Source organism: Canis lupus, chromosome 1, assembly GCF_003254725.2.
Source record: "Canis lupus dingo isolate Sandy chromosome 1, ASM325472v2, whole genome shotgun sequence".
Lineage (NCBI taxonomy): Eukaryota > Metazoa > Chordata > Mammalia > Carnivora > Canidae > Canis > Canis lupus.
The window spans coordinates 93,765,352-93,789,780 of NC_064243.1; the positions used below are offsets into that span (position 1 = coordinate 93,765,352).

General features: G+C 42.7%; 1 protein-coding gene across 9 annotated transcripts in view; it reads left to right on the plus strand.

Moving 5' to 3' along the window:
- Window positions 1-24,429, plus strand: part of PDCD1LG2 (programmed cell death 1 ligand 2) — a 90,458-nt gene that overhangs the window by 20,781 nt on the left and 45,248 nt on the right. For 5 of the 9 annotated variants that reach the window (XR_004813375.2, XR_007401647.1, XR_007401648.1 and 2 more), the window contains 3 exons: window positions 1,791-2,096; window positions 11,144-11,413; window positions 18,646-18,780. Coding sequence is in view for 3 of the 9 variants with exons in the window: in XM_025423511.3 (XP_025279296.3) it covers window positions 1,791-2,096; window positions 11,144-11,413; window positions 18,646-18,780 (711 nt within the window). In the remaining 6 variants the exon portion in view is untranslated. Of the gene's footprint in view, window positions 1-1,790; window positions 2,097-11,143; window positions 11,414-12,416; window positions 12,781-15,077; window positions 15,275-18,645; window positions 18,781-24,429 lie in introns of those variants that run through there. The other 4 variants (XR_004813376.2, XM_025423514.3, XR_004813377.2 and 1 more) reach the window with 3 other exon arrangements.

Genomic DNA, 24,429 nt, shown 5'->3' on the forward strand with positions numbered 1-24,429 from the left:
TCACCACAATACTTAGAGGCAGATATTAACCTTGCACCTTTATACATAAAGAAGCAGAGACTCACAGAGCTAAACGTTACATTCAAGATCAAAGGACTCATAATCATGATCCAGTTGATCTATCACTAAACCCCGTGCTCTTACCATATCACTTTTTATGATGGTAAAAACTCCTTGAATAGTGTATGCTTAGAAGCCATCCACAAATATTTGTTGAATGGACGTTTTGACCAATTAAATGAATGAATGAATGAAGTAAGCTCTCCTGAATATAATTTGATCTAATCTTTTGTCATGATTCAGAAATTAGTTTAAGATCTTGCTGCACCTCGGTCATAATGAATATCCATTCCTTAATGATAGAGGCGGCCTAATTTTTTACAGTTTCTCACAGTGTATTTATGCACCTTTATTAGTTTTACTTTGCTCTACCACTCTTCATGCCATTGTTTTTATAAATTCTTTAAAATCAACTCAACTTTTATTCTTTGAACAAAATGGTATACCCCTATGATAAATGGAAAACCCGTATCACTGTTACTAGTAAATAGAAGATATAGCAAAAATAAATGTGATGAAAGCAGTATTATTATTTTTTTTGAAAGCAGTATTATTAAATTCTACCCAGATATCTACAGTATCTGCCTGAGAGCTTTCTGCTTTATTATAAGGAGAAACAGCCATTGTTTGGAGGTGTGAGAACCTAATTGCAAGTTATATGTTACTTGGAGGATTGAAACAGAATTGAAGAGGAAATAAATTCCTCTCTGAATAATTCAGTTCCCTCAGGCCTTAATTCTACCCTCTATAAAATTATTTTGCATGTTTCATATATGCCTCATGTTTTGGGAAATACTGTTGCAGTGGAAACTATAGATTTTTAAATCAAACATTTAACTGACTCTGAATTTTAACTTTACTAACCGTATGTCCTGGCATGAACCTCTTTGAGCCAATTTCCTCAACTGTAAAACAGTAATAATAATACATATTTCATGGTTGTATTTTCAGGATTAAGTGATGTAGTTATAAAGACTAGGCCTAGCACAGGGTGGCGGGCAATGAGGAGGATACTTGATGGGATGAGCACTGGGTGTTATATGTTGGCAAATTGAATTTAAATTTTAAAAAAATAAAAAAAAAAAGAGAATAAACACTTTTAAAAAAAAGAGCCTAGCACAGTACCTGGTGTATAATAGGTCTTAGTTCTATTCTTCCCTTCTCCTAATTGACAGAAAAGAAGAAGCTTGTCCAGTGGGTTTGTATTATGCAGTGGTTAAGGGCACTTGGAGCTTAGCAATACCTAGGTCTGATCCTGGCTACTTTTCTGTGCCTCAGTTTCCTTTTCTAAAAAGAAGATGGCTCTGCTTTGATGACTTTCTGGGAAGGCTGAATGAGACGGTGTGTTGGCAGAAGACTAACACATTGTAAGAGCTCAACAAATGGTTATTCTTATTACTACCACTCATGAGAGGAGGTAGTATTTGACAGGGATGATATAATTTGATCCATATGGAGAAAATGAGCCTGGATAATAGGAGGCAGGATGGCAATGGGCTGCACTGGTGGGGTGTGTTGAGAGGAGAGAGGTATCTTAAAACAGCAGATCAGGAGTTCCACGGTTGCCCGGACAGACCAGGGTGCAGGAGGGAAAGGAGCCTGAAGGAGTGCCCAGCTGATGACAGGTGTCCCCTGGGCCACAGGGATGGGATGGGCCTCCTCAGCTCCCACTCTGTACAGAACTGAGATGTAAAGGCAGATAGTGGGAGAATTTCTTGTGTTTTGTTCAGCTCTATTCACAGTGACGGTCCCTAAGGAACTGTACACAGTAGACTCTGGCAGCAATGTGACCCTGGAATGTCACTTTGACACTGGAGATCCTGTGGAACTCAGAGACTTAAAGGCCAGTTTGCAGAAGATGGAAAACAATACATCCTTGCACAGTGAGAGAGCCACCTTGCTGGGGGAGCAGCTGCCCCTGGGGAAGGCCTTATTCCACATCCCTCACGTCCAAGTGGCGGATGCAGGGCAGTATCGTTGCCTCATCCTCTATGGAGTCGCCTGGGACTACAAATATCTGACTCTGAAAGTCAAAGGTGAGTTGTTTCAAGGACTGGAATCTGTGGAGGCATTAGTGCAAGCAAAAACCCAGAGGATAGGGCAGCCCTGATGGCACAGTGGTTTAGCGCCGCCTGCAGCCTGGGGTGTGATCCTGGAGACCCAGGATCGAGTCCTGCTTCTCCCTCTGCCTCTGTCTGCCTCTCTTTCTCTCTGTGTCTCTCATGAATAAACAAATAAGAACCTTAAAAAAAAAAAAAAAAAAAACCCGGGAGGATGGTTACAGGGAAACAGGGCTATCTTAGAGAAAAACGGAAGCACCTTCCCAGAGAGATTTTTTTAGCATCTGAGTATAAAGCAGCTGATGTGAAAGGAAAATAGGGTCAGGAGTATGGATGTATGGATCAGGTATGGATCTAGAGGGAAGGCAGGAAATGGGTCCCTGAAAGACAAGAGGGTGCCAAAGAGAAGCTTTGCCTTGCTCAAGGTTCTCCCAAGGATCAACACTGACTCAATCACTCAGCTCCTCTTTAAACCATGGTTTGCCGACCATTAATGGATTAAAGTATCAATTTAGTGAGTAGCAACTGGGTGAGTGTCTTTTCCCAAATGAATAGACATGATCAGAAGGTGTCACATAGTAGGGGTGAGTGTCATTTTGTGAAACTCCTGTTTCAGAGGAGCGCGTGTTTGTGTGTGTGTGTGTTGGATTGTGATATAAAATATTATTTTTTTCACTCTGGGTCATAGTCTAAAAAGTTTGGAAAACACTGCTCTAGTCCAAGCTTTCCATATTGCAAATGAAGCAGCCGGAGCCCAGAGAAGGGAAGGCGGGAGCTGGGGGAGCCCAGGTAAGTCAATAGCTGTCCTCATTCCTCTGGATTAAGGGCTTTCCTCACAACACAAGCCAAGAACCTAAATCTGAAGAGAATCTTCAAGTTTGTGTTTGTTTTGGAAAAAGGCCATTTTGGGAAAGACCAGCAAGTTTATAAGACTTTGCCAGCTTGTGTTTTTCAGCCTGCTCTGACTGTTCTGGGTTTTCTCTGTCTCCTCCCAGTCCCACTCGTGAAGCCTCAGAGGATCTGTTCTGTCTTCTGGAAAGTCCATAGACTTTGGTCCCCAAAGACCATTGGTTGACCTTGGCAGCAATGTTGTGACTTTGTGATCTGACACAAAAGAAGGATAAACCAAGAGGGTGAGACATGAGGGTGAATGGTGTTTTCACCTATGACCTTGGGCAGGTTATGTCACCTTTACAACCTGACATTTTTCTTATTTGTAAAAGGCTAGCCACAGTAGCACCTACCACAGAGGATTATTGTAAAAGTTGGAAGAGATAATGAACATAAAGAACTGAGGCAGGTGGTGAGTGTCCGGAGAGCTGGTTCAAAGACTTCCTCTCACCTCAAGACTCAATGAATCATCAAGAGAGTCATTAGCCTGGATGTAATTGCCTTCTGTCTTAATTGCATTTCCTCCATCCAGAACTGGGATGAACTCCAGAACTTTGAAGTTAGTCTGATTTCAATTAATGGGAGGAAAGTGGGCTCTCCATTCTCATGATCCCTTAATGTATTCAGTATCTGCACCCCTAATTCACCGCCTCCATGTTTGTTAACCTCTGTTTGCATCTAGCTGTATGCATCTAGGGTCTCTGGGCAACTCAGGGGCCCATCCTGCCACTCTCTCTCCAGCCGAGGGCTGCCCTTCATTCCTGGGAAGCCACTCTGCCAGCTTCATCAACTGGAGCAGAGATGGCTCAAGTGTGGAATCGGTTTATTCTTTAAATCATACTTACTTATTCTTTAAATCCTCGATGGCTTTCCAACTACAGCATATGAGGATCACAAGACTTTCTGAGAGGTTGCAGGGGCACAGGCAGTTTTAGGAAATGAGTTTCTGATTCTTCATCTTCCCCATGTATTCTTTTCCCAAAATGAGTGTGCCTGAGAATAAGCCTTCCAGGCAAGGCTCTAGGGCTTCCCCTAACACACTTCCTCTTTTATCATTGCCTTCTTCCACTTCATAAAAAAGGGTGCCTCTCACCCATCATGAATGTGGCACATTGCTTGGAGTGTAGAAAACTTCTATAGTGCTAAGCAGAAGAGCGATTAGAAATATTGATACCTTATCAAACTGTAATGACTAACAAATCATCCTGCAAGATAAGTGATGCCAAATTCTGTTTTCAACAAAGTTGAAGGAGGCCCTAGTAACATTTAAGAGCTGATGGTAAAATATAAAGTAGGATTCTTTTTTTGCTGTATAAATTATAAGGCTTTTAAGAATGCAATGACATAATTATAACAAGACTGCTTCCACTGGCACTAGTTTATACGAGTAAGTTTCCTTAGCCCTTCTTGCTGTAAAAGTGGAAAAATTGAAACAGAATCGAAGCTGATCTTGTATCATTCCAACCACAGCCACATGCATCCTCAGATTATGGACAAATAAAAAAAGAGAGCCCCATCCATCCTCTTAAGGGATACAGTTCCAGAAAATTTTATCTTTTATGTTTAATCATTATCAATATTCATAATATTTTACATTTTGATTTTACGTGTACTGATAATAGAGATTAGATTTCGGTGCAGAAGGAAACTTTGAACACTTGAAGCCTTGTGATCATGAGTGAAACAATCCCAATAAGCTAAACGTATTTTGTTGTTGCAAAGAAACATAAGGATAAGCAATAAAAGAGCTTTCTAACATGTTGAGTTAGGATAAAATCCTATAGAAAAAGTGGAATGGGAACTGAGGCTCATGGAATGGTACGGTGTGAAACAGAGCGTAAAGCTCCGACCATTACAGGACGATTTTTATATGTATGTTTCCATGGATGGTGGTGTGTATAAAAGATACCTTCTTTGATACCCAGACAGCATTAGGTACATATGTAAGAGCGAAATCATTGTTTTACTTAAAATATAAATGTTTATAAAGCACTAAACATTATATATTTTTCCAATATAGACACTTAGGAAAAATTTTAAGAACCAACCTAATAAATGTGTGAAAGGATGTATACTGTGTCACCACCTTTTAGGAGGAATGCAAGAAAACCCAGGAAATTTCAAGACCATCACCTGAGAGAATTTTACCCTGATCAGGGGGTCTCAGGAGGAAGCGTGGGGCATCTGGCTCCTCAGTTAGGATTTGCTTCAGTGAAACAGGACTGGAGAAAGGATGTGCTTTTTCCTTAAAATGCCTGCTTGATGACATGAACTTGAAAGTAGGTTTATAGCACCGTCTTTGATATCTGGGTGGCAGTTCATATTAAATACAGGGGAAAGAGGACTAATTTTTCAAAAGCACAGGAAAAGCAATACTAGGTAGAATGGCTAGAGAGTCTAGAAGACTTGTTTTTTTTTTTTTTTTTTTTTAAGATTTTATCTATTTATTCATGAGAGAGACAGAGAGAGAGGAAGAGACACAGGCAGCGGGAGAAGCGGGCTCCCTGTGGGGAGCCCCACGCGGGACTCGATCCCAGGATCGAGGGATCATGGGATCCTGAACTGAAGGCAGGTGCTCAACCACTGAGCCACCCAGGCGCCCTAAGACTCAGGTTTCTGGCAGGCAGCTTGCAAGTACCCAACTCTGAGTGACCTGTCAGAGGGAAGGTAGGGAGTGTGGCTGAAGAGAAGAGTCCCGGGGCCCTGGAGAGGCCAGGAAGCCCAGCGCCTAAGCCCACAGGCTGACCTCTGGCCCCTGCAAAGGATCCCAGACAGACACAGAACGGGTCCTGAGAACAGAAGGGCCAAACCCACCTGAAGGCACTGGCAGGACATGAGGAGGGGGATGGGAGGGTGCCAATCCACTCTTCCCCCTGACTGGACTGAGGCTCACAGAAGCATTTCAAAGCAAAGAAGAGGCCCCCGCTGTATGGGAGTCCGAAGGAGGACTTAGAACAGAGCTAGGAGGCAAAAGGTTTCCATTTTCTCTCACAATGGCCTTCACCCTGAGGAAGAGAAGACAAAGGGACATGGAGAAGAAACAGCCCATGGGAAGCACTGCAGCCTTGGGAGGACACAGAACAGCTGGGCTCTGGACCTAGAGAAAACATTGGCCTAATGCACTTCTGGGGCTAAATCTCTCCCTTCCCTCCTTTGGGGAAACAGAAGGTCATAAGGAAAGCTGGAGTTAAGACAATTATTTTCTGAATTCTGCAATGGAAGAAGCTCCTGAATGTCCGACCTGTCTAACCCGAGGTTCCTCCCATCTAATGGATGAATTGGGAGCAAGCCTAAAAGACTTCCTCCAGCGATGACTAGAAACCCACCTACATTCTGGAAGACCAAGGCATGTAAAGCTACATTTTTTCACCTTCGTTGCCATCATTCTGATGATAAAGCAGATGATACTACCAGCAGCTTATCTCTATTTCAGAGATGCTAGAGTTGCCAGTGGCCTAGAGATCCCACAGTCAGAGAAGACCAGGAAAACCGAAAGGGTTCCAACCAGCAGAAATTTAAATCCAAAACTGGCATGTCTTTTAATAGAACAGCTGAGTAGTTGGCTGGGGAAAAGAGAGGCAAATCAGCAATTAGCAATAAGGAGAAGCTGCTGCCCACACTGGACTGGAGGGAGTGGGGGAAGGCAGAGGAATGCAGCTCAGGGCCTATGACAGATACTAGCCACACAACGGACCCATCCAGGGGTAGCAGGAGCAAGGAGGAGCTGTGGGTGCTGCTGGAGAGCCCGTCTCAGCACAAGCATGGGGGAACATACCCTAAATTCTCCCTTCTGTTGGCCCTCCAGACTTCCCACCGTGCCTCCTGTTGGCTGTCAGGAGCCTGGGAGATAAGGTCTACAGGAGTCAGCCTGCATGCAGGACAGAGCAGAGAAGAAAACTCAAAGGCTGGATCTGAGGGTAGACAAGCCCAGGACCCACACAGCGTACATCCTGTGCACAACCTGCTAAAATGCAAGCTGAATGGTAGTGTAGCTGACTAGAACTGTAACAGACTAGACGACTAGTAGTCATTGAATCAGGACTAACAAAGGGTGATTGATGGTCTTGGGTCAACCAGGAGACACAGTCTCCAGGTGCCAACAGGGCTGTTATAGCCAACCTAGCTGGGCCTCCATCATTCGTTTAATAAAAGTAATCTCATGACCTTAGAGTCAAACCCTGCATCAGCCTAAAATGTGCTCATAGGAAGTACTCAGCCACACTCTACTTCCTGCTGCTTAGGTAAAATCTGGAATACAGGTCATGTTCTATTAACAAACAAAGTGAATCCAAAGACTGATATATGCAGGGCTCCTGGTGGCTCAGCGGTTGAGTGTCTGCCTTCAGTTCAGGTCATGATCCTGGGACCCTGGGATCAAGTCCCACATCAGGCTCCCTCTGGGGAGCCTGCTTCTCCCTCTGCCTATGTCTCTGCCTCTCTCTCTGTGTCTCCCATGAATAAATAAATAATATCTTTAAAAAAAAAAAAAGACTGGTATATGGAATTGGGTCTAAAAATTGTCCTGGGAGATATGGTTGAAGGAAGTAGACATATTTTATGCAGAAGGAAAAGACTATATGGAGCTTGCCAATTATCTTCAAATACCCAAAGGATCATATGCAACAGCTAATAATGATTGTTAATGTTAATTGAGTTTTTACTATATTCTAGGCATCTAACTCATTCAATCATCCTAACATCTCTGTTAAGGCCAAGTATGATACTTGTTTTGGTTTTTTTTAAGATATTATTTATTTATTCATGAGAGACACAGAGAGGCAGAGACATAGGCAGAGGGAGAAGCAGGCTCCTTGAAGAGAGTCGGTGTGGGACTCAATCTCAGGACCCTGGGATCACAACCTGAACCGAAGGCTCAACCTCTGAGCCACCCAGGTGTCCCCATACTTGTTTTATAAATGAAAAACCTGAGGACTTGACATATCATGCAATCAGCTCTTGGCTCAAGTTTTAGTCAAACCACGTTCATAACTACTATACTGCTCTAATGTTGTCATACTAAATCAGACAATTACTAATGGGTTGGAGCTTCCAAGAGGCAAAGTTTGACTTGGCAGAAAGATGATCTTTCCAGTAAAGTTTAACTTTCTTATTGTCTAATTATGGTAATGGCTGCTCCTGGAAGTAGGAGCTTCCATTTATCAATGTATTTAGCCAAAATCTAGTTATCTAGCGGCTTACCAATATCAGAAAAGAAGTATTATTAAAGATAAAAAAGGACATTTCATAATGATAAAGAAGTCAATATGGCAGGGAAACATAATGGTCCTAAATGTGCGTACATCTAACAACATAACTTCAAAACATATAAACAAAAATTGACACACCTAAAGGAGAAATAGATCCACAATCATATCTGGAGATTTCAGCTCATCTCTATTATAACGGATAAAGTAAGCAAAAAAATAGAAGAATTGTGTAAACACCACCATCTTGGTCTAATTGACATATATTAAACATAACATATATTAAACATAAACCCAACAACTGCAGAATAGGAAGTTGGACTAGTTTGAATTATAAGATCACTTTTACATCTGAAATTCTAAAACTTACTCATCTATTCCTAAGAATATCCCCCTTGGTGTCCAGCTTCCCCATTGTGTGTGGCTAATAATGATGTATTATCACCCACTTCCCAAATTGCATAAGGCTATGGAGGTATCTTTAATATTGGATACATGCAGGCTATGAGCTCCCATCCCTTCCCCCAAGTCTTAATGGTTCTTTTCGTTGAACATCTCTCTCATTCCTCATTTATATATCCCAAATTACAGCTTCGGCCTCCCTCCTGATTCCTGGCCCTCCTACCTCTGAAATCACCTCCAACTTGTCTCCCGAGATCAGCCTCTTATTGTGAACTACCCTGTAGAAATGGGCCAAACCTTCATATGCAACACATTGTTCCTAGGCAGCCATTTATTCTCCTCCATCCCCCCCACCCCAAGACCCTAGAGCTTACAGGAACAATCTACTCTATGGATAAAGGATTTTAAGAAGACACCAAACTAAGGGAAAATAAGTGTAGATAAATAACATTAAATGAGAAATAGGCAAGTCCTCAAAATGCATGCTTCAGATACTGTTGAATTGCTAGAAGTTGATCAAAATTGGCTTCAAGGAGACTGGTAAGTCTAACCAGTTCAAATCCTCACTAGGTTGCTTCAAAATCTGATTCTCTTTATCTTCCACTAGTTCCGTGTACCCCTAAGTCCCCGGGAAAACATATCCCCCTTCCTGTGTCTTTTGCTCCATCCCCAAGCTTTTTGCAGTTACATCGACAATCATCCTCTTATGATGATTCCAATACAGAATTCAGAATAATGTAGCCATGAAGGGCATGAGCTAGAGTCCCCCTCCTCACCCCAGATTCCAGCTATTTCCTTATTTACAAAATAGAGATATGGATTTTACCTATCTCCTAGGGTACTTGAAGAGTTTAAATGAGGTAATATATGTTAAAGAGATAGAATCAGGTTTTAGAGCCACTCACCCCTGTTCCTCTCCAAGTCCTGGACCAGGTGAGCTCTACACACAAGGATCAATAGCCAAATGGGAAGTGAACTCCATGTTTTAAATTAATAACTAGACGAGCACATGATTTTCTTCTTTTCCCTCTCCCAACTTCAGGGCTTCTCTTTTTTCTTGCACACTCATCTTAACTTATGTTTAGGGAAAAAAGAGCCTAAAGTTACGCATCTATCCAGTCTCACTGATAAGAGAGTCCACCCCACCCACCCAGTTCCTGGAAGCTGGAAAACTGTGAGCAGGAAAGATGTCAGAGTTTTTTGAGGCAGGCAAGCCAGTCAAGTATGCTTTATCACATAGAGGCAAGAACTTCAAGAGAGGGCCACAGATTGTGAACCGCATGCAAGATGCAGTCACCCAGTCCAACGAACTGTGACCCAGTGAGCATCTTTGGCTATAATAAATCAAGTTAGCAACTCATGACACTGAGATACAAAGAGAGGTGCTCAAGGAGCAAAAATTGTGAGAGGGGCTTGCACATTCCTTTCCCTCCACAGTGTGTAAAATTACAAGGCACAAAGCTTAGCCCCTAGCAAACCTTTAGTACTCTATGCACATTTGGTGCCTAACAGCCTTCCACATGGCTGTTATCATGATTTTCATGTAAAATTGCTTCTCACAAAGGGTGTACCTGTGTATACTCTTTCCAACAATTTTAGAAAAAATTGTTTCATCACACTTGTGCCATATACGCAATCAAAATTCTGTTTCTAAAATATTTCCTACCTAATGAAAGCAAGTACTCTTTTCCTCTTCCCTTCACTAAAAATCAACAGGTTACTTTCCATACTCCCTTATATCTGCATATGTTGTTAATATTTATTTTTCGGCTATAATCTAAGATAACTCTGCAGTTTGTCCTGGTGTCTTCCTGTTGTTTTCATTGTTACTTGTATGCATTTTAGATCTCAGTTTTCTAGAGGGCAGGGAGCCACGTTTGATGGATTCACTCAGCATACACTACACAGAAATGCATGTGTGTGTGTGTTAGACAGGAGAAGAGGTCATAAATATAGCCAATTCTTGACTACTTATAGACAGAATCTAGGTCTTTAATTTTTCTCCTCCTAATCTCACTTCTAAGGAAAGGGGGAAATGGGAAGAGAATTTTCTCCTGTAGAAAAAGCAGCAAATAAGAATGTGAGCATTATCTAGTGATTTTACTTTTCATCCTCTCTTTTCTCCAGTCCTCAGCTGTGAGATAATTTACAATAGTCTTGTAAATGGGAAGGAAGCCACAGAGTGTGGTGGGATGAAGCCCTGTCGAGATTTGGAATCAAGCTTCCAATGTGCAGACATTGGCTTCACTAGTTATTAGCCCTACGAGTCTAGGCAAAATACTCAATCTCACTTCAGCTACCTCCAACAAAAACTGGGAATATCAACAATGCCAGTTTTGTTATACCATAAGAATTAAATTAGTGTAAACAGTGTGATATCAGAGACAAAAGACATGTGTACAAAATTAACACTTATTGGTTCACATTGATGATGGTAATTTTGTTCCTACCACATGCCATTGAGTACAAAGCTGTCGAGGAATCAGAAAAGAAAGACTTATTTCTTTTTCTTCTTGTGTTATCCAGCTTCCTACAAGAAAATAAACACTCATTTCCTCAGGATCCCAGGGCTGGACGAGGTAGAGTTCACGTGCCAGGCCGAAGGCTATCCCCTGGCAGAGGTGTTCTGGCCAAACGTCAGCGCCCCTGCCAACACCAGCCACACCAAGACCTCCCAAGGCCTCTACCAGGTCACTAGCGTCCTGCGCCTCAAGGCACACCTGCGCGGGAACGTCAGCTGTGTGTTCTGGAATGCTAACGTGAAGGAACGTACTTCAGCCGTCATTGACCCTCATGGTAAGAGCGGCCCACGCTTCCTAACTCCATCAGTAAGGATTTAGGCAGGAAACAGAGGGCACATGCATACTGCGTACTTGGAGGATAGTGCGATAAAAGGTCTATTTATGAAGGTGTGGTCAGAATTTAGAGAAGCTACTAAGGATATTGCAGGACCCTGTGGCTTCAACAGTCAGAGGAGCAGTCGCCAGTGTTGGAGTGGTTACTGGATCCTGGGAAAGGGGATGGTAGGGAAAGTGCCCCTGACAGCAGCGGTGGCCTCCAGGAGAGGGATGCTGCGGCCTGTAGCAACTCTGGACGGTGGAAGCCCCGTGAGTGAACTCGCAGCCTCATTCTCTTCCCACCCTCCAGGCACCTGCTGGTGCCTCCCACTGGCTGAACCTGGCTGGAAGCCAGAGAACAAGGGCGTCCACGGATGTGTTCCATTATGGTCAATCTCTCAGAGTTCAGAGCGCAGGGTGGAAGTGTAGAGAACGGATCTGAAGAGGAAACAGAAAGTATCCAGCATAAAACTCATCACTGTGACTCAAGCTCAGTGCGGGGAGTCAGCAGGAGGAAGATTACTTTTCTGGCATTGCTGACGGTCAAGTGGTAATGGGGTTTTCAAGGAAAACTAGCTTTTTGTAAAAATCTTTTAGAGCCTTTGCTGGCTATGGTGAGTCCCATACTTTAGAACTTCATACACCAGACCAGTTTCAAACAAATTTTGGGAATGTTTTTTATTTGCCGAGTAAGAACATTTATTTGCCACGTAAGAGTGACTAACATCTAGTATCAACGTCCTTTCGTAAGAGATAGGCCATTTTATCACCAAGCACATCAGAAGTTTTCTAATGCTCCTATAATTAATTTCTGCAAACTTTTTGGGCTTAAGAAAACATGAATTTATTAGCTTACGCCTCTGAAAATCAGAAATCCAAAAAGGGCTTTGCTGGATTTAAACCAAGGTGTTGACAGGATGGTAGAGGCTCTAAGGGAGAGTTCACTTTCTCATTTTTTGCAGCTTCTAGAGACCACCTGAATTTCTTGGCCCATGGTCCCTTCCTCCACCGGCAGAGCCCACAACTGCATCACTCAGACCTCTGCTTCTTGTCATCACATCTTTCTTGATTTCTCCTGCCTTCCTCTTGTAAGGACCCTTGTAATTACATTTGGTGCCTTCACCCAATCCAATAATTCAGGTTAACTTTCCCATTTTGAGGTCCTGAATATAATCACCTCTACAAAATCCCCTTTCCCCTGTGGGGTAACACATTCACAGGGATTCAGACATGGACATCTTTGAAGGGACTCAATATTCTGCTACCATCCCAGCAAAGGATATAATCTCCAAATAAAGAATAGTCCCTAGTACTGCTTAAATTCAACTTTATAGAACATGTACTATGTTGTCATTGTATTTCCCTTTTTGCCTTTTGTCTTAGTCATATAGAACAGAGCCTAGGACAGGGCTTGTGTAGCATATGAGTATTTAGGTGGTGACCTCGGGAACAGAAGGGAGAGGTTTAGGAGATTCAGACAGGGAAGAAGGAAAAGTAAGTCTAAGGGTAAATTATTAGAGTTGTTGCTGTTGGTAAAACAGGAGCTCAAATACCCAAGGACCTCCTGGGAAGTGTCCAGACAGCTTCCTAAGATGCCCACTCAAAGCACATCAGGTGGAGGTCATCTGCTTTCACCCCTACTGTTTTCACCCCACCTCTCCTCCCTGTGAGCTTTGCAGGTATGTGGGCTGAGTGAGCTCCCTCCAGCATCTGCAGTATCAGAGGCATTCCAGGGCAGAAAGCAAAATATCCATTTGAAGTGAATGAAGTGAGTCCAAGCCCACCTAGACTTTCACTGAGCCACAGTGGAAGTTGGAGGTGAAGCTGGGAAGCAACGAGGCAGGACTTCAGTAGTCTGTCCCTTGCATTGCTCAAGGCTACCTATAACCTAAGTCCACGTGACTGAGCCTTTAGGCTGGGAGGCAGCCATGATCTTTTCAAAAGACTTCAGATGCAAGAATTCATAGAATAAGTTCCAGCTCCTGCAGCTGCAGTTGATCCCAAGCCATAATTGATCATTGATATCTCTCTCATCCACCACACATTCTAGATTTCCCTCACTCAGCCCTTCAGGTGGAACAGCTTGCTTTCCTGGGAATGGAGAGGAGGCTGCTGACTCCAACTTTCAACCTGAGCCTTTAGTTGCCTTGCCCTGAACAGACCAAATTGTCTTAATTGTCTTTTCATTGTTATTACTGACTGTGGAAGTCATACAAATCATAATCTATGGATCCCTGAGTTCCAGACATGGTCTTCCTTGTCTGCATTAGGTGCAGCATTCAAGTTCTCTTTGGTAATCAAGAACGATCACTCCACCAGTACAGACATTCTTTTCTCTGCCTGCCAGTCCACAGCAGGTAGAACTCAGGCTGACTGACCAATAGCTATAACTTTAGATGCGGTAAGGACATATCCCTTGGTAGAAGGGTAGATATAGATATATCCTTGCCTCCAGGAAGCTGGACCTTTAATCAAGTAGTGCCTAAATTTATGGGGATAAGAAGCAAACATTTCACAAGTGGGTCATTGGATATGGTGAGAAGGACCAACCTTCAGCATTGAGGAAGCCCTGGCACAAAAGCAGCTTGTGCTTGAAGTGAGATTGTCAAAGAGAAGTGAATCAGAACCTGACCAGAACCATCCGTCATTCGGCCACATTCAGCCCTCGCTGAAATCAGTGGTGGAAAGGACAAGATAGGAGCTAGGGCTTCAGAGATATCTGATCCATCTCAGATTCAAGGACATTTCCATCATGGACTGGCACCAATCTACAGACAAGACTGAGAACTTTAAAGTGACTCAATGCCCAGCTTGTCATTAATTTCCCAGGATCTTCTTCCAGGGGAAAAAATATCCTCCCTGACGTAGGCTTCAGGGCATCCAGCTGCATCATTGTCATTGCCAACTCTTTACTTTCCCTCTGATCCACACTTTACTACCCAATTCCAACACTGGAGTTAGCCCATCTTCTTCCCAATGGTTGTGATGAAGTAAGGAGGTAAAGAGAGGAGTGTGCTAACAATCTTGGTAGAGATGAAGCCATTAGAAATGCCTCATTTTTAGGGTCAACTTTGGGTAAAAATAGTGATTTGGCAAGCTCCTCTTTCAACATTCTCTACTTCTCTCTTTATCTTTTAAAAAAGATTTTATTTAATTACGCATGAGACACACAGAGACGCAGAGACATAGGCAGAGGCAGAAGCAGGCTCCCTGCAGGGAGCCTGATGCAGGACTCCATCCCAGGACTCCAGGATCACAACCGGAGCTGAAGGCAGATGCTCAACCACTGAGCTGCCCAGGTGCCCCTACCTCTCATTTTATCACAGTGAAGATCCCCAGACTTGTCATCTTATGAAAATTGAGCTATAGCTAATTCATACTAAAACTTTAGAGGCATTTAAATGCTAACAATCACAGGGGAATTTATTTTTCTTGGAATTGCTTAACTGTCCTTTGCTGTGTGGAATCTCCTGCCTGGTTAAGTGCAAGGCAATAGTTTGGATGAAATGTGGTTTTCCAGAAGGGTCAGGGAAATAGGGGCCTGGGTTATGTGAATTTAGAAATAACTAGAATCTAGCCTTTGCACCACTGATTATATCAGTATTTCTTTTTCTTTGTGGTAGAGAAGTGGGAGCGCACACTGACCATTCCTCTGGAAACTTTGAACCAGTGAGAAGTTACAAATGAAGTAAGGTGGCCCCTATTTCCATGGAAGCCAATGTAGCTGAATGCATAGTCAACAGTCATAGGAGGGGCCTGTGGGGCCTGCGTCAGCTCAGGATCTTCTAGGATATCATTCATAGATGCAATTGGCAAAGAGGTAAAGAGATCTTTGTGCACTTAGAGATTTTCAGCGTAGTTTTACCCATCCTTCCCAGAGTTATATCCATGCTACTACACCCTAATATCATTCTTGGGCTCCAGTCTGCAATCTTTCCACACCATGTGCTCTTTGAACTTGCTTGCACATTTCCCCTCCATGATTTCTTTGTTCAGGCAGTTTCTTCTGCATAAAATATAATTATTCACCTTATTTACCAACTTCAAGCCCACCTTCTCTCCAAAGCAACTTTGATAACTTCACTGCACAAGGGGTCTTTCCCTTACCTCTCTCCTAAGACTGATTACATGTACCATGATGTTGCTTGCCTGTGACTGTATGTGTCTTTTGTCTTTCATTGCTATTTTATTTTCCATGTATTTTAATTGCTCATATGGGTCTTATTTATACCCAGACCAAAGTGAAAACAGAACAGTCTGCCCATACTAAGTCCTCAATAAATATCAGATTAATGGGTTGGAAGATTAGTTTTGTAATCCCAGTCCCATTGTCCCAGCCACCAGACTGTGTGGGCTGCCAGGTCACAGCAATCAAATGATCCCCTAATTGGTGGTCCAAATACCAGCAACAAATGACCAAAGTCATACATCCTCTCACAGTTCCTCACTTCTATTTCTCAAAGCAATTTTTAAGTTGCTTTATGACTGTCCCCTTTATACTCATTAGTTGAGCTGCTCATTGCTGACTTCTGTGACCCACCACAAACTTCTGCAGAAGTTAACGAATAAAGCAAATACGGCAATGACAGCCTGGTGGTGGGAAGTGCTCCAGTGGCTCCAGGATGTGACTGAACATCCTAACTTTTAACCAGAAATGAAAGGTCAATGAGACCATTTTCTTTTTGAAACAAGGGTTATTCTGCTTGGCTAGTTGCTGCATTTTCATGAGGAAATGTAATGAAATTGGAGACAGGAAACAACTCTAACAATATTTTTGTGGGGCTGGAAGTGAAGCCCTCCCAAACGACCTGGAGGGGACACTTTGGCAGTGGTCAAGAGCATAGCCTCTGAAGTCAAACGGACTTGATCTTTAAATCCTCTCTCTGTTACTACTAGCTTTGAGAACATGAACATATAATTGAGACATCCTAGAACTTGGTCTCACATTTGTAGAATAAGAGTAAATAATGATAGATACCTTAGAGTGTGATTATGGGGATTGAATGGAGCATGATTGCAAAGTCCTCAGCACTCAGAAAGTATGGAAACATGGGGGAACATATAAAGCTTCTAGCAAGAGTGCATGGGACTGTGGCAAGGATAATACATACTTTCCCCATTGCATCATCATATCACTGTCAAGTAACATGCAATTATTATAAAACAATCTATAAGAATATGTATTAGGATAAAGCTAAGCTGCCATAGCAGAGAGACCTCAAAATATGACTCTAACAAGACATAAGTATATTTCTCGCTAATGTAATATTGAGAGATAGAAGGTGATTCAAGTGGGGAGGTATCTTTATTCTATTCTTTCTGGGTTCTTTCCATCTTGTTGTTCTCTCATTCTGTAGAATGCTGTTTCTGTTGAATTGTCAAAGCAGGGTCACTGCCAATCCATGTTTCAGAAAGAGAAAAGGATGGTGGAAGACATATCCACTCTTTTAAGGCCGGCCAAGACTCAGAAGACCCATGACTTGAACTTAGTTTACATGGTTGGTCATTCCTAACTGCAGGGGAGCCTCCAAAATGTAGTCTTGAGAAGCCATGTGTCTGCTAATGCCTTAATACTAGGGAAGTAAGGGAGAATCAATTTAAGGGATAACCATCCATCTGCTACAAAGTAACTAAGGACAAGGAGGATCAGGCCAGGTATACTACATAGACAAATGATTAATTCAGCCCCAAAATTCCTTATTGACATCTTTCATGTAGATAGTACTTGGCTCTATAGGGGATTCAGGGGTGACTTAGGTGAAGTGTTTGCACTCCAAATACTTAGAGTCTAAGCAGACCAACATTCATCATTAGAAAGTCTTCAGGAATGTGTAGAGCTTCTGTACGTGCAAGGAGCTGTGAAGGAACCTGCAGAGGACATGAGTTTGCATAGAGGAGCTGAGGGAGGCAGGGATTTCTCCTGTTGTGAGGACACTGAAGGACTCACGGGTGTTACTTTAGTGGTGCTTATTAAGCACTTCCTAAAAGTAAAGGAGCAGTTGTAATCCGTGTGGGTTACCCAATGTGTAGATGAGCCAGGTTTCTGAATCCTTTCACCACACTGTTTTCAATAGAGACAAATATCTCTGGGGTATGAGCTTTGGATCAAACAGATCCAGGCTTGCAATCCTGACTTTGCTACTTATTTAGCAGTGATAACCTTAGATAGATTATTTAGAATCTCTGAGCCTTACTTCTGGAACTCTACAATGAAGGGCTCAAATGAAATGGTGTCTAATCCTTCTCAGCTAAAATAATCTAGGATTATCAGATGGCATTGAGATGGAGAAGAGGGAAGGCAGTTAGTGGGACTGAGCCCTTACTCCCGAGCAGTTTTGCCAGGTTTTTCCTGGACCAAGCTCTTGTGCTTATCCTATATAAGTTACTACGTGGGGCAAAATTCAGGCTTTTGGAAAGGGCATAACTTACTTGGAGTACTCTTCTACCTCCTACCAGGAAGGCCCCCCCTCCAGGCTTCCCCATTGTCAGTCTAGAGCCCTTATTCTAACCTATAGATATCCAGAATTCTCCTTTACAAGGCCCTCCCCAGTTTCCAAAATTGCTCTTCTCATCTGCCTCTCTACTAAACTCACCTTTTCCTCAGTGCCAGAACACTGATTAGCTAAGCCAAGGACAGGTCTAGTTGTAGTAATTCATACTAAGGTATGTTAACACTACAATATTGTATTTTTCCAAAAAGATCCTGTTAATCCTTGAAATTGAATAATTGATAGTATGGAATCTGAGCACTGAGAGTGCTTGACAGTGGAGGGAGAAGACATGTTTGAGTTGAAGGGCTATCCTGGAAAGAAAGATGATAGATAGATAGATGATAGATAGATAGATAGATAATAGATGTATCATAATGATGAAAAACATGGAATATGGAACCAGACAGCCTGGGTTATATCTCAGCTCTATCTCTTACTGTATAACTTTGGGAAAGTTTTCTAAGCTCTCTATACCTCACTTTTTTCACCAGTAAAATGAGAGTCATTGCAAATCCTGTCACTTAGGGTGGTTGTGAGAAGTAAACAAACTAGTAGATGCAGCATGTGAGAAATAGTACCTGGCATGGAATAAATGCTCAGCATATTGGCTGTATTGGTTGTAACCTACTCAGATGGCCAACTTGTTGGTTTACCTGCAAGCTACCATGTAATGGGATTCTGGTGTTTTTCTTTGATCCAGGTGGCAATGAACCTGATACCTCTTCAAACTGGCTGCTTCATGTTGTCATCCTTTCCATCATCATTGTTTTGATATTCATAACTACAATGATAGCCCTAAGAAAACAGTTCTTCCAAAAGCTTTGTTTTAAAAAAAGTAAGTGAGTTTTATTCATGGTAACCAGATGGACTGAATGTCTACAGTGTGAGACTCTGCTTTGCCCCAGTGGCCTACAGCTTCCCAGTCTCATACTATTCTCCTCAGGGCTTGTGTATCACTTTGGGCTTAGGGGCTCCTTCTGATGATTTTCCCCCAGAAGAAAATGGCTCTAGTCTTCAGTGAGCTGAAGTCCTCCTACTAAGTATTTTAAAAGGAATGTTTTGTTCCTGTGCTGAAAGAGTTTGCTTTGTTCTTTGAGCCAAGAAGTGTCATTAGCTTCATGAGATCAGTGTTATTTTGGCAATGCAGACCGCTGTGTGGTCAGTTTGCTGGGGGGAGGATGCCAAGATCACTTCAGAAGATCCTTCAGTTCTCATCCGTCCTTTCCCCAGTCTGGGTGTCAGCAGGCTGAGCCCTTCCCCCAGCCCCAGGAATCTGAATCCCCTGGTTGGTAAGGAAAAGAGAAAAGTGTGTGAGGCCATTTGGGGGCATGAAAAGCATCTGTTTTGATGGTGTCCTGAAGTCTTTCAGCAGCAACCCAGGAGTCCTTCCTCAGCTTGTCCTGTTCTCCCCCACCCACTCCTATTGAGCAACTTTGAACCCGGGCCACAATATCTGCAGACTGGTGCTTTCCTAAACTGTTTCTTTGTCAGCACCCAGTGTGTTCCTCCCAAGGTCTACACATGGCCTTGTTTATAGAAAAGGAAATGGCATGTGGAAATAATAGGAATTTGGGGTGGACACTATTTGAGAACTGGGATACTTTTAGGTGGTTGTCATGCTGCATTTATAGTCTAACTTCTGTATTCTCTTCTGCCATAAGATATTATCATGCTCTATTTGTCCATTGCCCTATATATACATCAACATGGGTACTAACCACAACACCCTCTACTATAGAATCCCAGGAACTATTGTCAACAGAAAGGGGGGCCGTGAGGATTGAGAAAGAAGGGAAAAAAGAAAAAGAGAGAGAAATGATAGAAATGGAGAAAGAGAGCATCTCGCCATAAAGGAGGATTTTTAGTGTCTTATCCAATAGAACTTTAACTAAACAGGATCACTTCTGCAAGTCTGTGACCTCAGAGAGCCATGGCAGGTATCCCTCACCAGAATCTTATCTTCTGCCATCTTCTCTTACCTCCTCCATACACACCCCTCAGAAAGAGATCTATGCCTAAGTTCCAGGCCCGGGTTCTGAGAACCTCTTAGTCACCTCGGAAATGAGCAACACAGTCTTCTGTCCCCACTCTCTTTGGGAGAATGAAATGGGGTAGAGCACTCAAAGGTAGAGCAGAAGAAATTCTTTCCATTATCCTGTACCCCAGTCTCACAGGTGAGTAAGGATTTCAGCAGCTCCAAACTGGGTGCAAGGCTCGGGTACCAGCTGCGGTGGGAGACACTTGTTGCTAATAAGAGTTAAGTGAATAAATTTGCAAATGATTCCTTTTTTGTTTATAATGAACCAGAGTGAAATCACAGCAGCCTATAGAAGACATGCCCTCCACTCCCACCCCACAACTCACATGCACTGGGATCTGCTTTCTCTCATGGGAGGCACACAGGTGCACATGCAAAAATGCATCTGCCATGGACACAGACTCATGTGTCTTGGAAGAAGGTTGAGAATGGCTGACACTGTGAATAGAGCTTTAAACCAGGGTCCGAATGCTAGGTCTGGACCTGATGCTGCCGTGTTTAGGCTCTATGATCGTGTACAAATCACCTAACTACTTTGAGATGGTTTTTCTATCTGTAAAATGGGAAATGACATGAGGATGAGCATTTCACAGCTTATTGACCCAACCTCACTGCCACTACTGGGGTTCACCTGGACTAGAACAAGATCTTCCAACTTGTCTCCCTGCATCCATTCTTGCCACTTGTGATACGGACTATTGTCACTTTTAGCTGGAACAGGCTTCTACATTCCACCAGCCTACTACATCTCCATGACTGGCCCTCCTCCAGGGCTTCCCCTGCTCACCAGATGAAGCCCCAACAAGCCCTGAGTGGTGTGACTCACAACAGCTTTACACTTCCTTACCATGGCCCGTGTTCTCCAAGCTCTAGCTGTAGAGGAGTTTGTAGTTCTCAGAGACCCCCAACTCCTTCAATCCTGAGTTTTCTCATTTAGCATTCGCTCTTCTTAAAGTACTTCCTTCTCCTAGTTCGCCTGAGTTGGTCATCCTTTATTTATTTTTTTACTATGCATTTTAATTTTATTTTTTAATTCAATTTGCCAACATACAGTAACAACATTAGTTTCCGATGTAGTTTTCAATAATTTATCAGTTGTGTATAACACCCAGAGCTATTCACATCACATGCTCTCCCTGATGCCTGTCATCCTTTGAATCTCAGCCAAGCTGCCATTTCATCAAGCCTGCTCTGATTCTATGCCCTCATCATACCCATTACAGCAAATCGCCTTGTGGGATGCTTCCATAGCACCTACTTCTCTTTTCAATACACTGAGCACACATTTATATGTCTAGGACCTGTTTTAATACTTTGGGCTATAAATGTAATTGCATCCCTTTTAATTTTCCAATTAATTTCCTCAAGCACCTACCTGCCCATCTTAGCCAGAAGTCTAGTGTCTCCTTCTTGCAGCTTGTACTTCTTCACTTCCCACAGACTTGTCAGGAGGCTAACTTAGCCCACAGGGCTGCTTCCAAACAGGCAGGGAGGGTCCCAGGGTGCCAGGTCAATTCCTCAGAGGGCCCTGGTTTTGAGCTGCTACTGTTTCTACTCCTGCCATACACAGCTCTGTTCCCTCTGGGGTGGGTGGATGAGGGTCTCCATCCAACATGCAAGACAGCCTTGCTGGTCCGGGTTCTCACACAGACCAGAATGACCCAAAATGACAACTTTCTGGCTCCCTTCACATGTTTTACCATTGTTTCCAAAGCAAGACCCTCAAGAGCTGATGAGACCAAAGGGGCTTCCTGCTTTAACTACAGCTGCACCCAGCCAGCTTCTTCTGCTCAAGCCTGGGATGGCAGTCCTAAATTCCTTCTTCTTTTTTTTTTTAAGATTTTATTTATTTATTTATTCATGAGAGACACAGAGAGAGAGAGGTAGAGACACAGGTAGAGGGAGAAACAAGCTCCCCGCGAGAAGCCTGATGCAGGACGCGATCCCAGGACTCTGGGATCATGGCCTGAGCCAAAGGCAGACACTCAACCATTGACCCACCCACGTGCCCCATAACTTTCTTGAGTTCCTCTTAGAGCCAGGCTGCCCTGAACTTCTCAATCCATCTGAGAGAGTCAAGTAAAGGGGTAACAATCTCATCCCTTTTCTAGCCAGAAGGCTCCTTGGTTCCTAAAGAGATTAATCCACCTATGTTTCAACGACCAACTCTGCACAGCATGATGTACTGGGAGGGGCAGCCGTGGTCAGTCCATAAAAGGTTTTGTACCTAAGAGGAGCATTCAACCTAAGAGGAGCATTTTAACAATTCAGGGCTCCAGGTGACTCACTAGATTCTAGAGAAGAATCTAGCAACTTCTATTGTAAAAACAATGTCAAGGTCTCCTACATCTACTAGTCTGTAAGTTTCATGAGTGCAGGGGCTGTGTTTCTCTTATTCACCAATATATGCCTACTGTCTGAAACGTTACCTGGCATATGTAGATATTCAATAAAATTTTACACATTGAACTTACTATCTGCAGGTACCCATGCTAATCTGCTCCATATGATATAATAGCCATATGTGTTATTTACGTTTAAATTAAATAAAAATTCAACTCCTTGGGCACATTTTAAGTGTTTATACCTTATTAATGCTCAACAGTGACATGGGGCTAGAGGCTACTGCATTGGACACAGCAGATATACAATATTTCCATCTTCGCAGAAAGTTCTGTTGGACAGCGCTGGGCTAGACCCCTTACAAACTTCTTTTCAATTAATTTTACAAAAACTGCTTGAGGCAAGGAATAGTGTTGGTATGGCAGATGAAGAAACCGAAGCTCAGAAAGTATTCCTAAAGTCATATAGCTGGGGTTTGAACACAGGTCTGTCTAACACTAAAATGTGTGGCCTTTTTTGTTACCAAAGTGCTTAAAAACAATTGACTCAATCTGACTAGCATTATTTTGGGCAATGGAAGGAGAGTTTCATTCCAAAAGAATTGAGTGACTTGACCATTGGCTGGGCCAATGGAAAAGCCAAGCACAGAATCTAGGAAGAGTCACCAGGTCGCTATAGAGACCAGATCTCTAGAATAGGCCTACAGGTCTTTTTTTAAATTAATTAATTAATCAATTTATTATTTATTTATTTATTTATTAAGATTTTATTTACTTATTCATGAGAGACAGAGAGAGGGAGAGAGAAGCAGAGACATAAGCAGAGAGAGAAGCAGGCTCCACGCAAGGAGCCTGACATGGGACTTGATTCCTGGACTCCAGGATCACTGCCTGGGCCCAAGGCAGGCGCCAAACTGCTGAGCCACCCAGGGATCCTCGGCCTACGGGTCTTAAGAACAGTATTTCTCAAATGCTCTGTGGTAAGGAACTATTTATTTTTATTATATTTTTAATATGTTAGGGTCAATGCTTTTGCAAAATAAGCTAAAAATTGAATTACTAAAAAGTGAAAGAAAAAGAAAAAGACATACAAGCCCAGTTTTTACTGGATTCAATGAATATATGACATTTCAATAAATGTCAGGAAAAAAAACATAGACAAATTACTATTAAAGTTTCTAAATGTTTATACTAGATCTCTATAATTGTCTTATTGAGGGCTGCTAACCAATAGTTCACCTATCACCATTAGCCCATGGACTCTACAGTCTAAATGACACTGTCCTAAGAGATTGAGCCAGGACTTTACAGGGATTTAAACCAAAGACAGAATATGTTGGCTGATGGTTACTTAAGAACCATAGAATGGCTGCACTAATCCCAAGCATTAGGGAGGACTGCCCTAGGAGTGCCTAGGTGGCTGAGTTGGTGAAGAATCTGCCTTCGGCTCAGGCCATGATCCCAGGGTCCTAGAATTGAGCCCCACATCGGGCTCCCTGCTCAGCAGATAGTCTGCTTCTCATTTTCTGTCTGCTGCTCCCCTTACTTGTGCTCTCTCTCTGTGTCTATCAATAAATTAATAAAATTTTAAAAAGAGAGGACTCTACCATTCAAGGACAATTTCTGTGGGTTAACTCTTAGGCTCAGTGTAAATCAAATATAAATCCTTGTAAAGAAGACTGCAATGCTGGATAGAGGCCCTCCAGGTCCAGGCCAACGTCAGTATTGTCATGAGGGAATTACTAAAAATCTGGTATACAGAGCAGAAGCAGAATTAGGGATTCACTGAGTTCAGGTACCCAGGCAACTGCAGGACATGGACATGAAGCTCTGGAAGAAAATCAATGTAGGGGAGAGAATGTGACATCAGGGGTTGAAAAAGAAATGAAACCAGGGGAACAGTGGTTTCCTTTTATGAACGTGTGCTTCTTCCCCCTGAGTTACTTTGAAACAGTATCTGTCATGTACACCTTAGTATAAATTAATTGATCGGACCTTTTGCGCTATGTAGGGCAGACAGGAAGGAAGCGGCAGTCAAGAACAAAGCAGAAAAGGGAGAGAGAATCCTGAAACCAGACGTTTCCTGGGCTGAATACCCAAATTA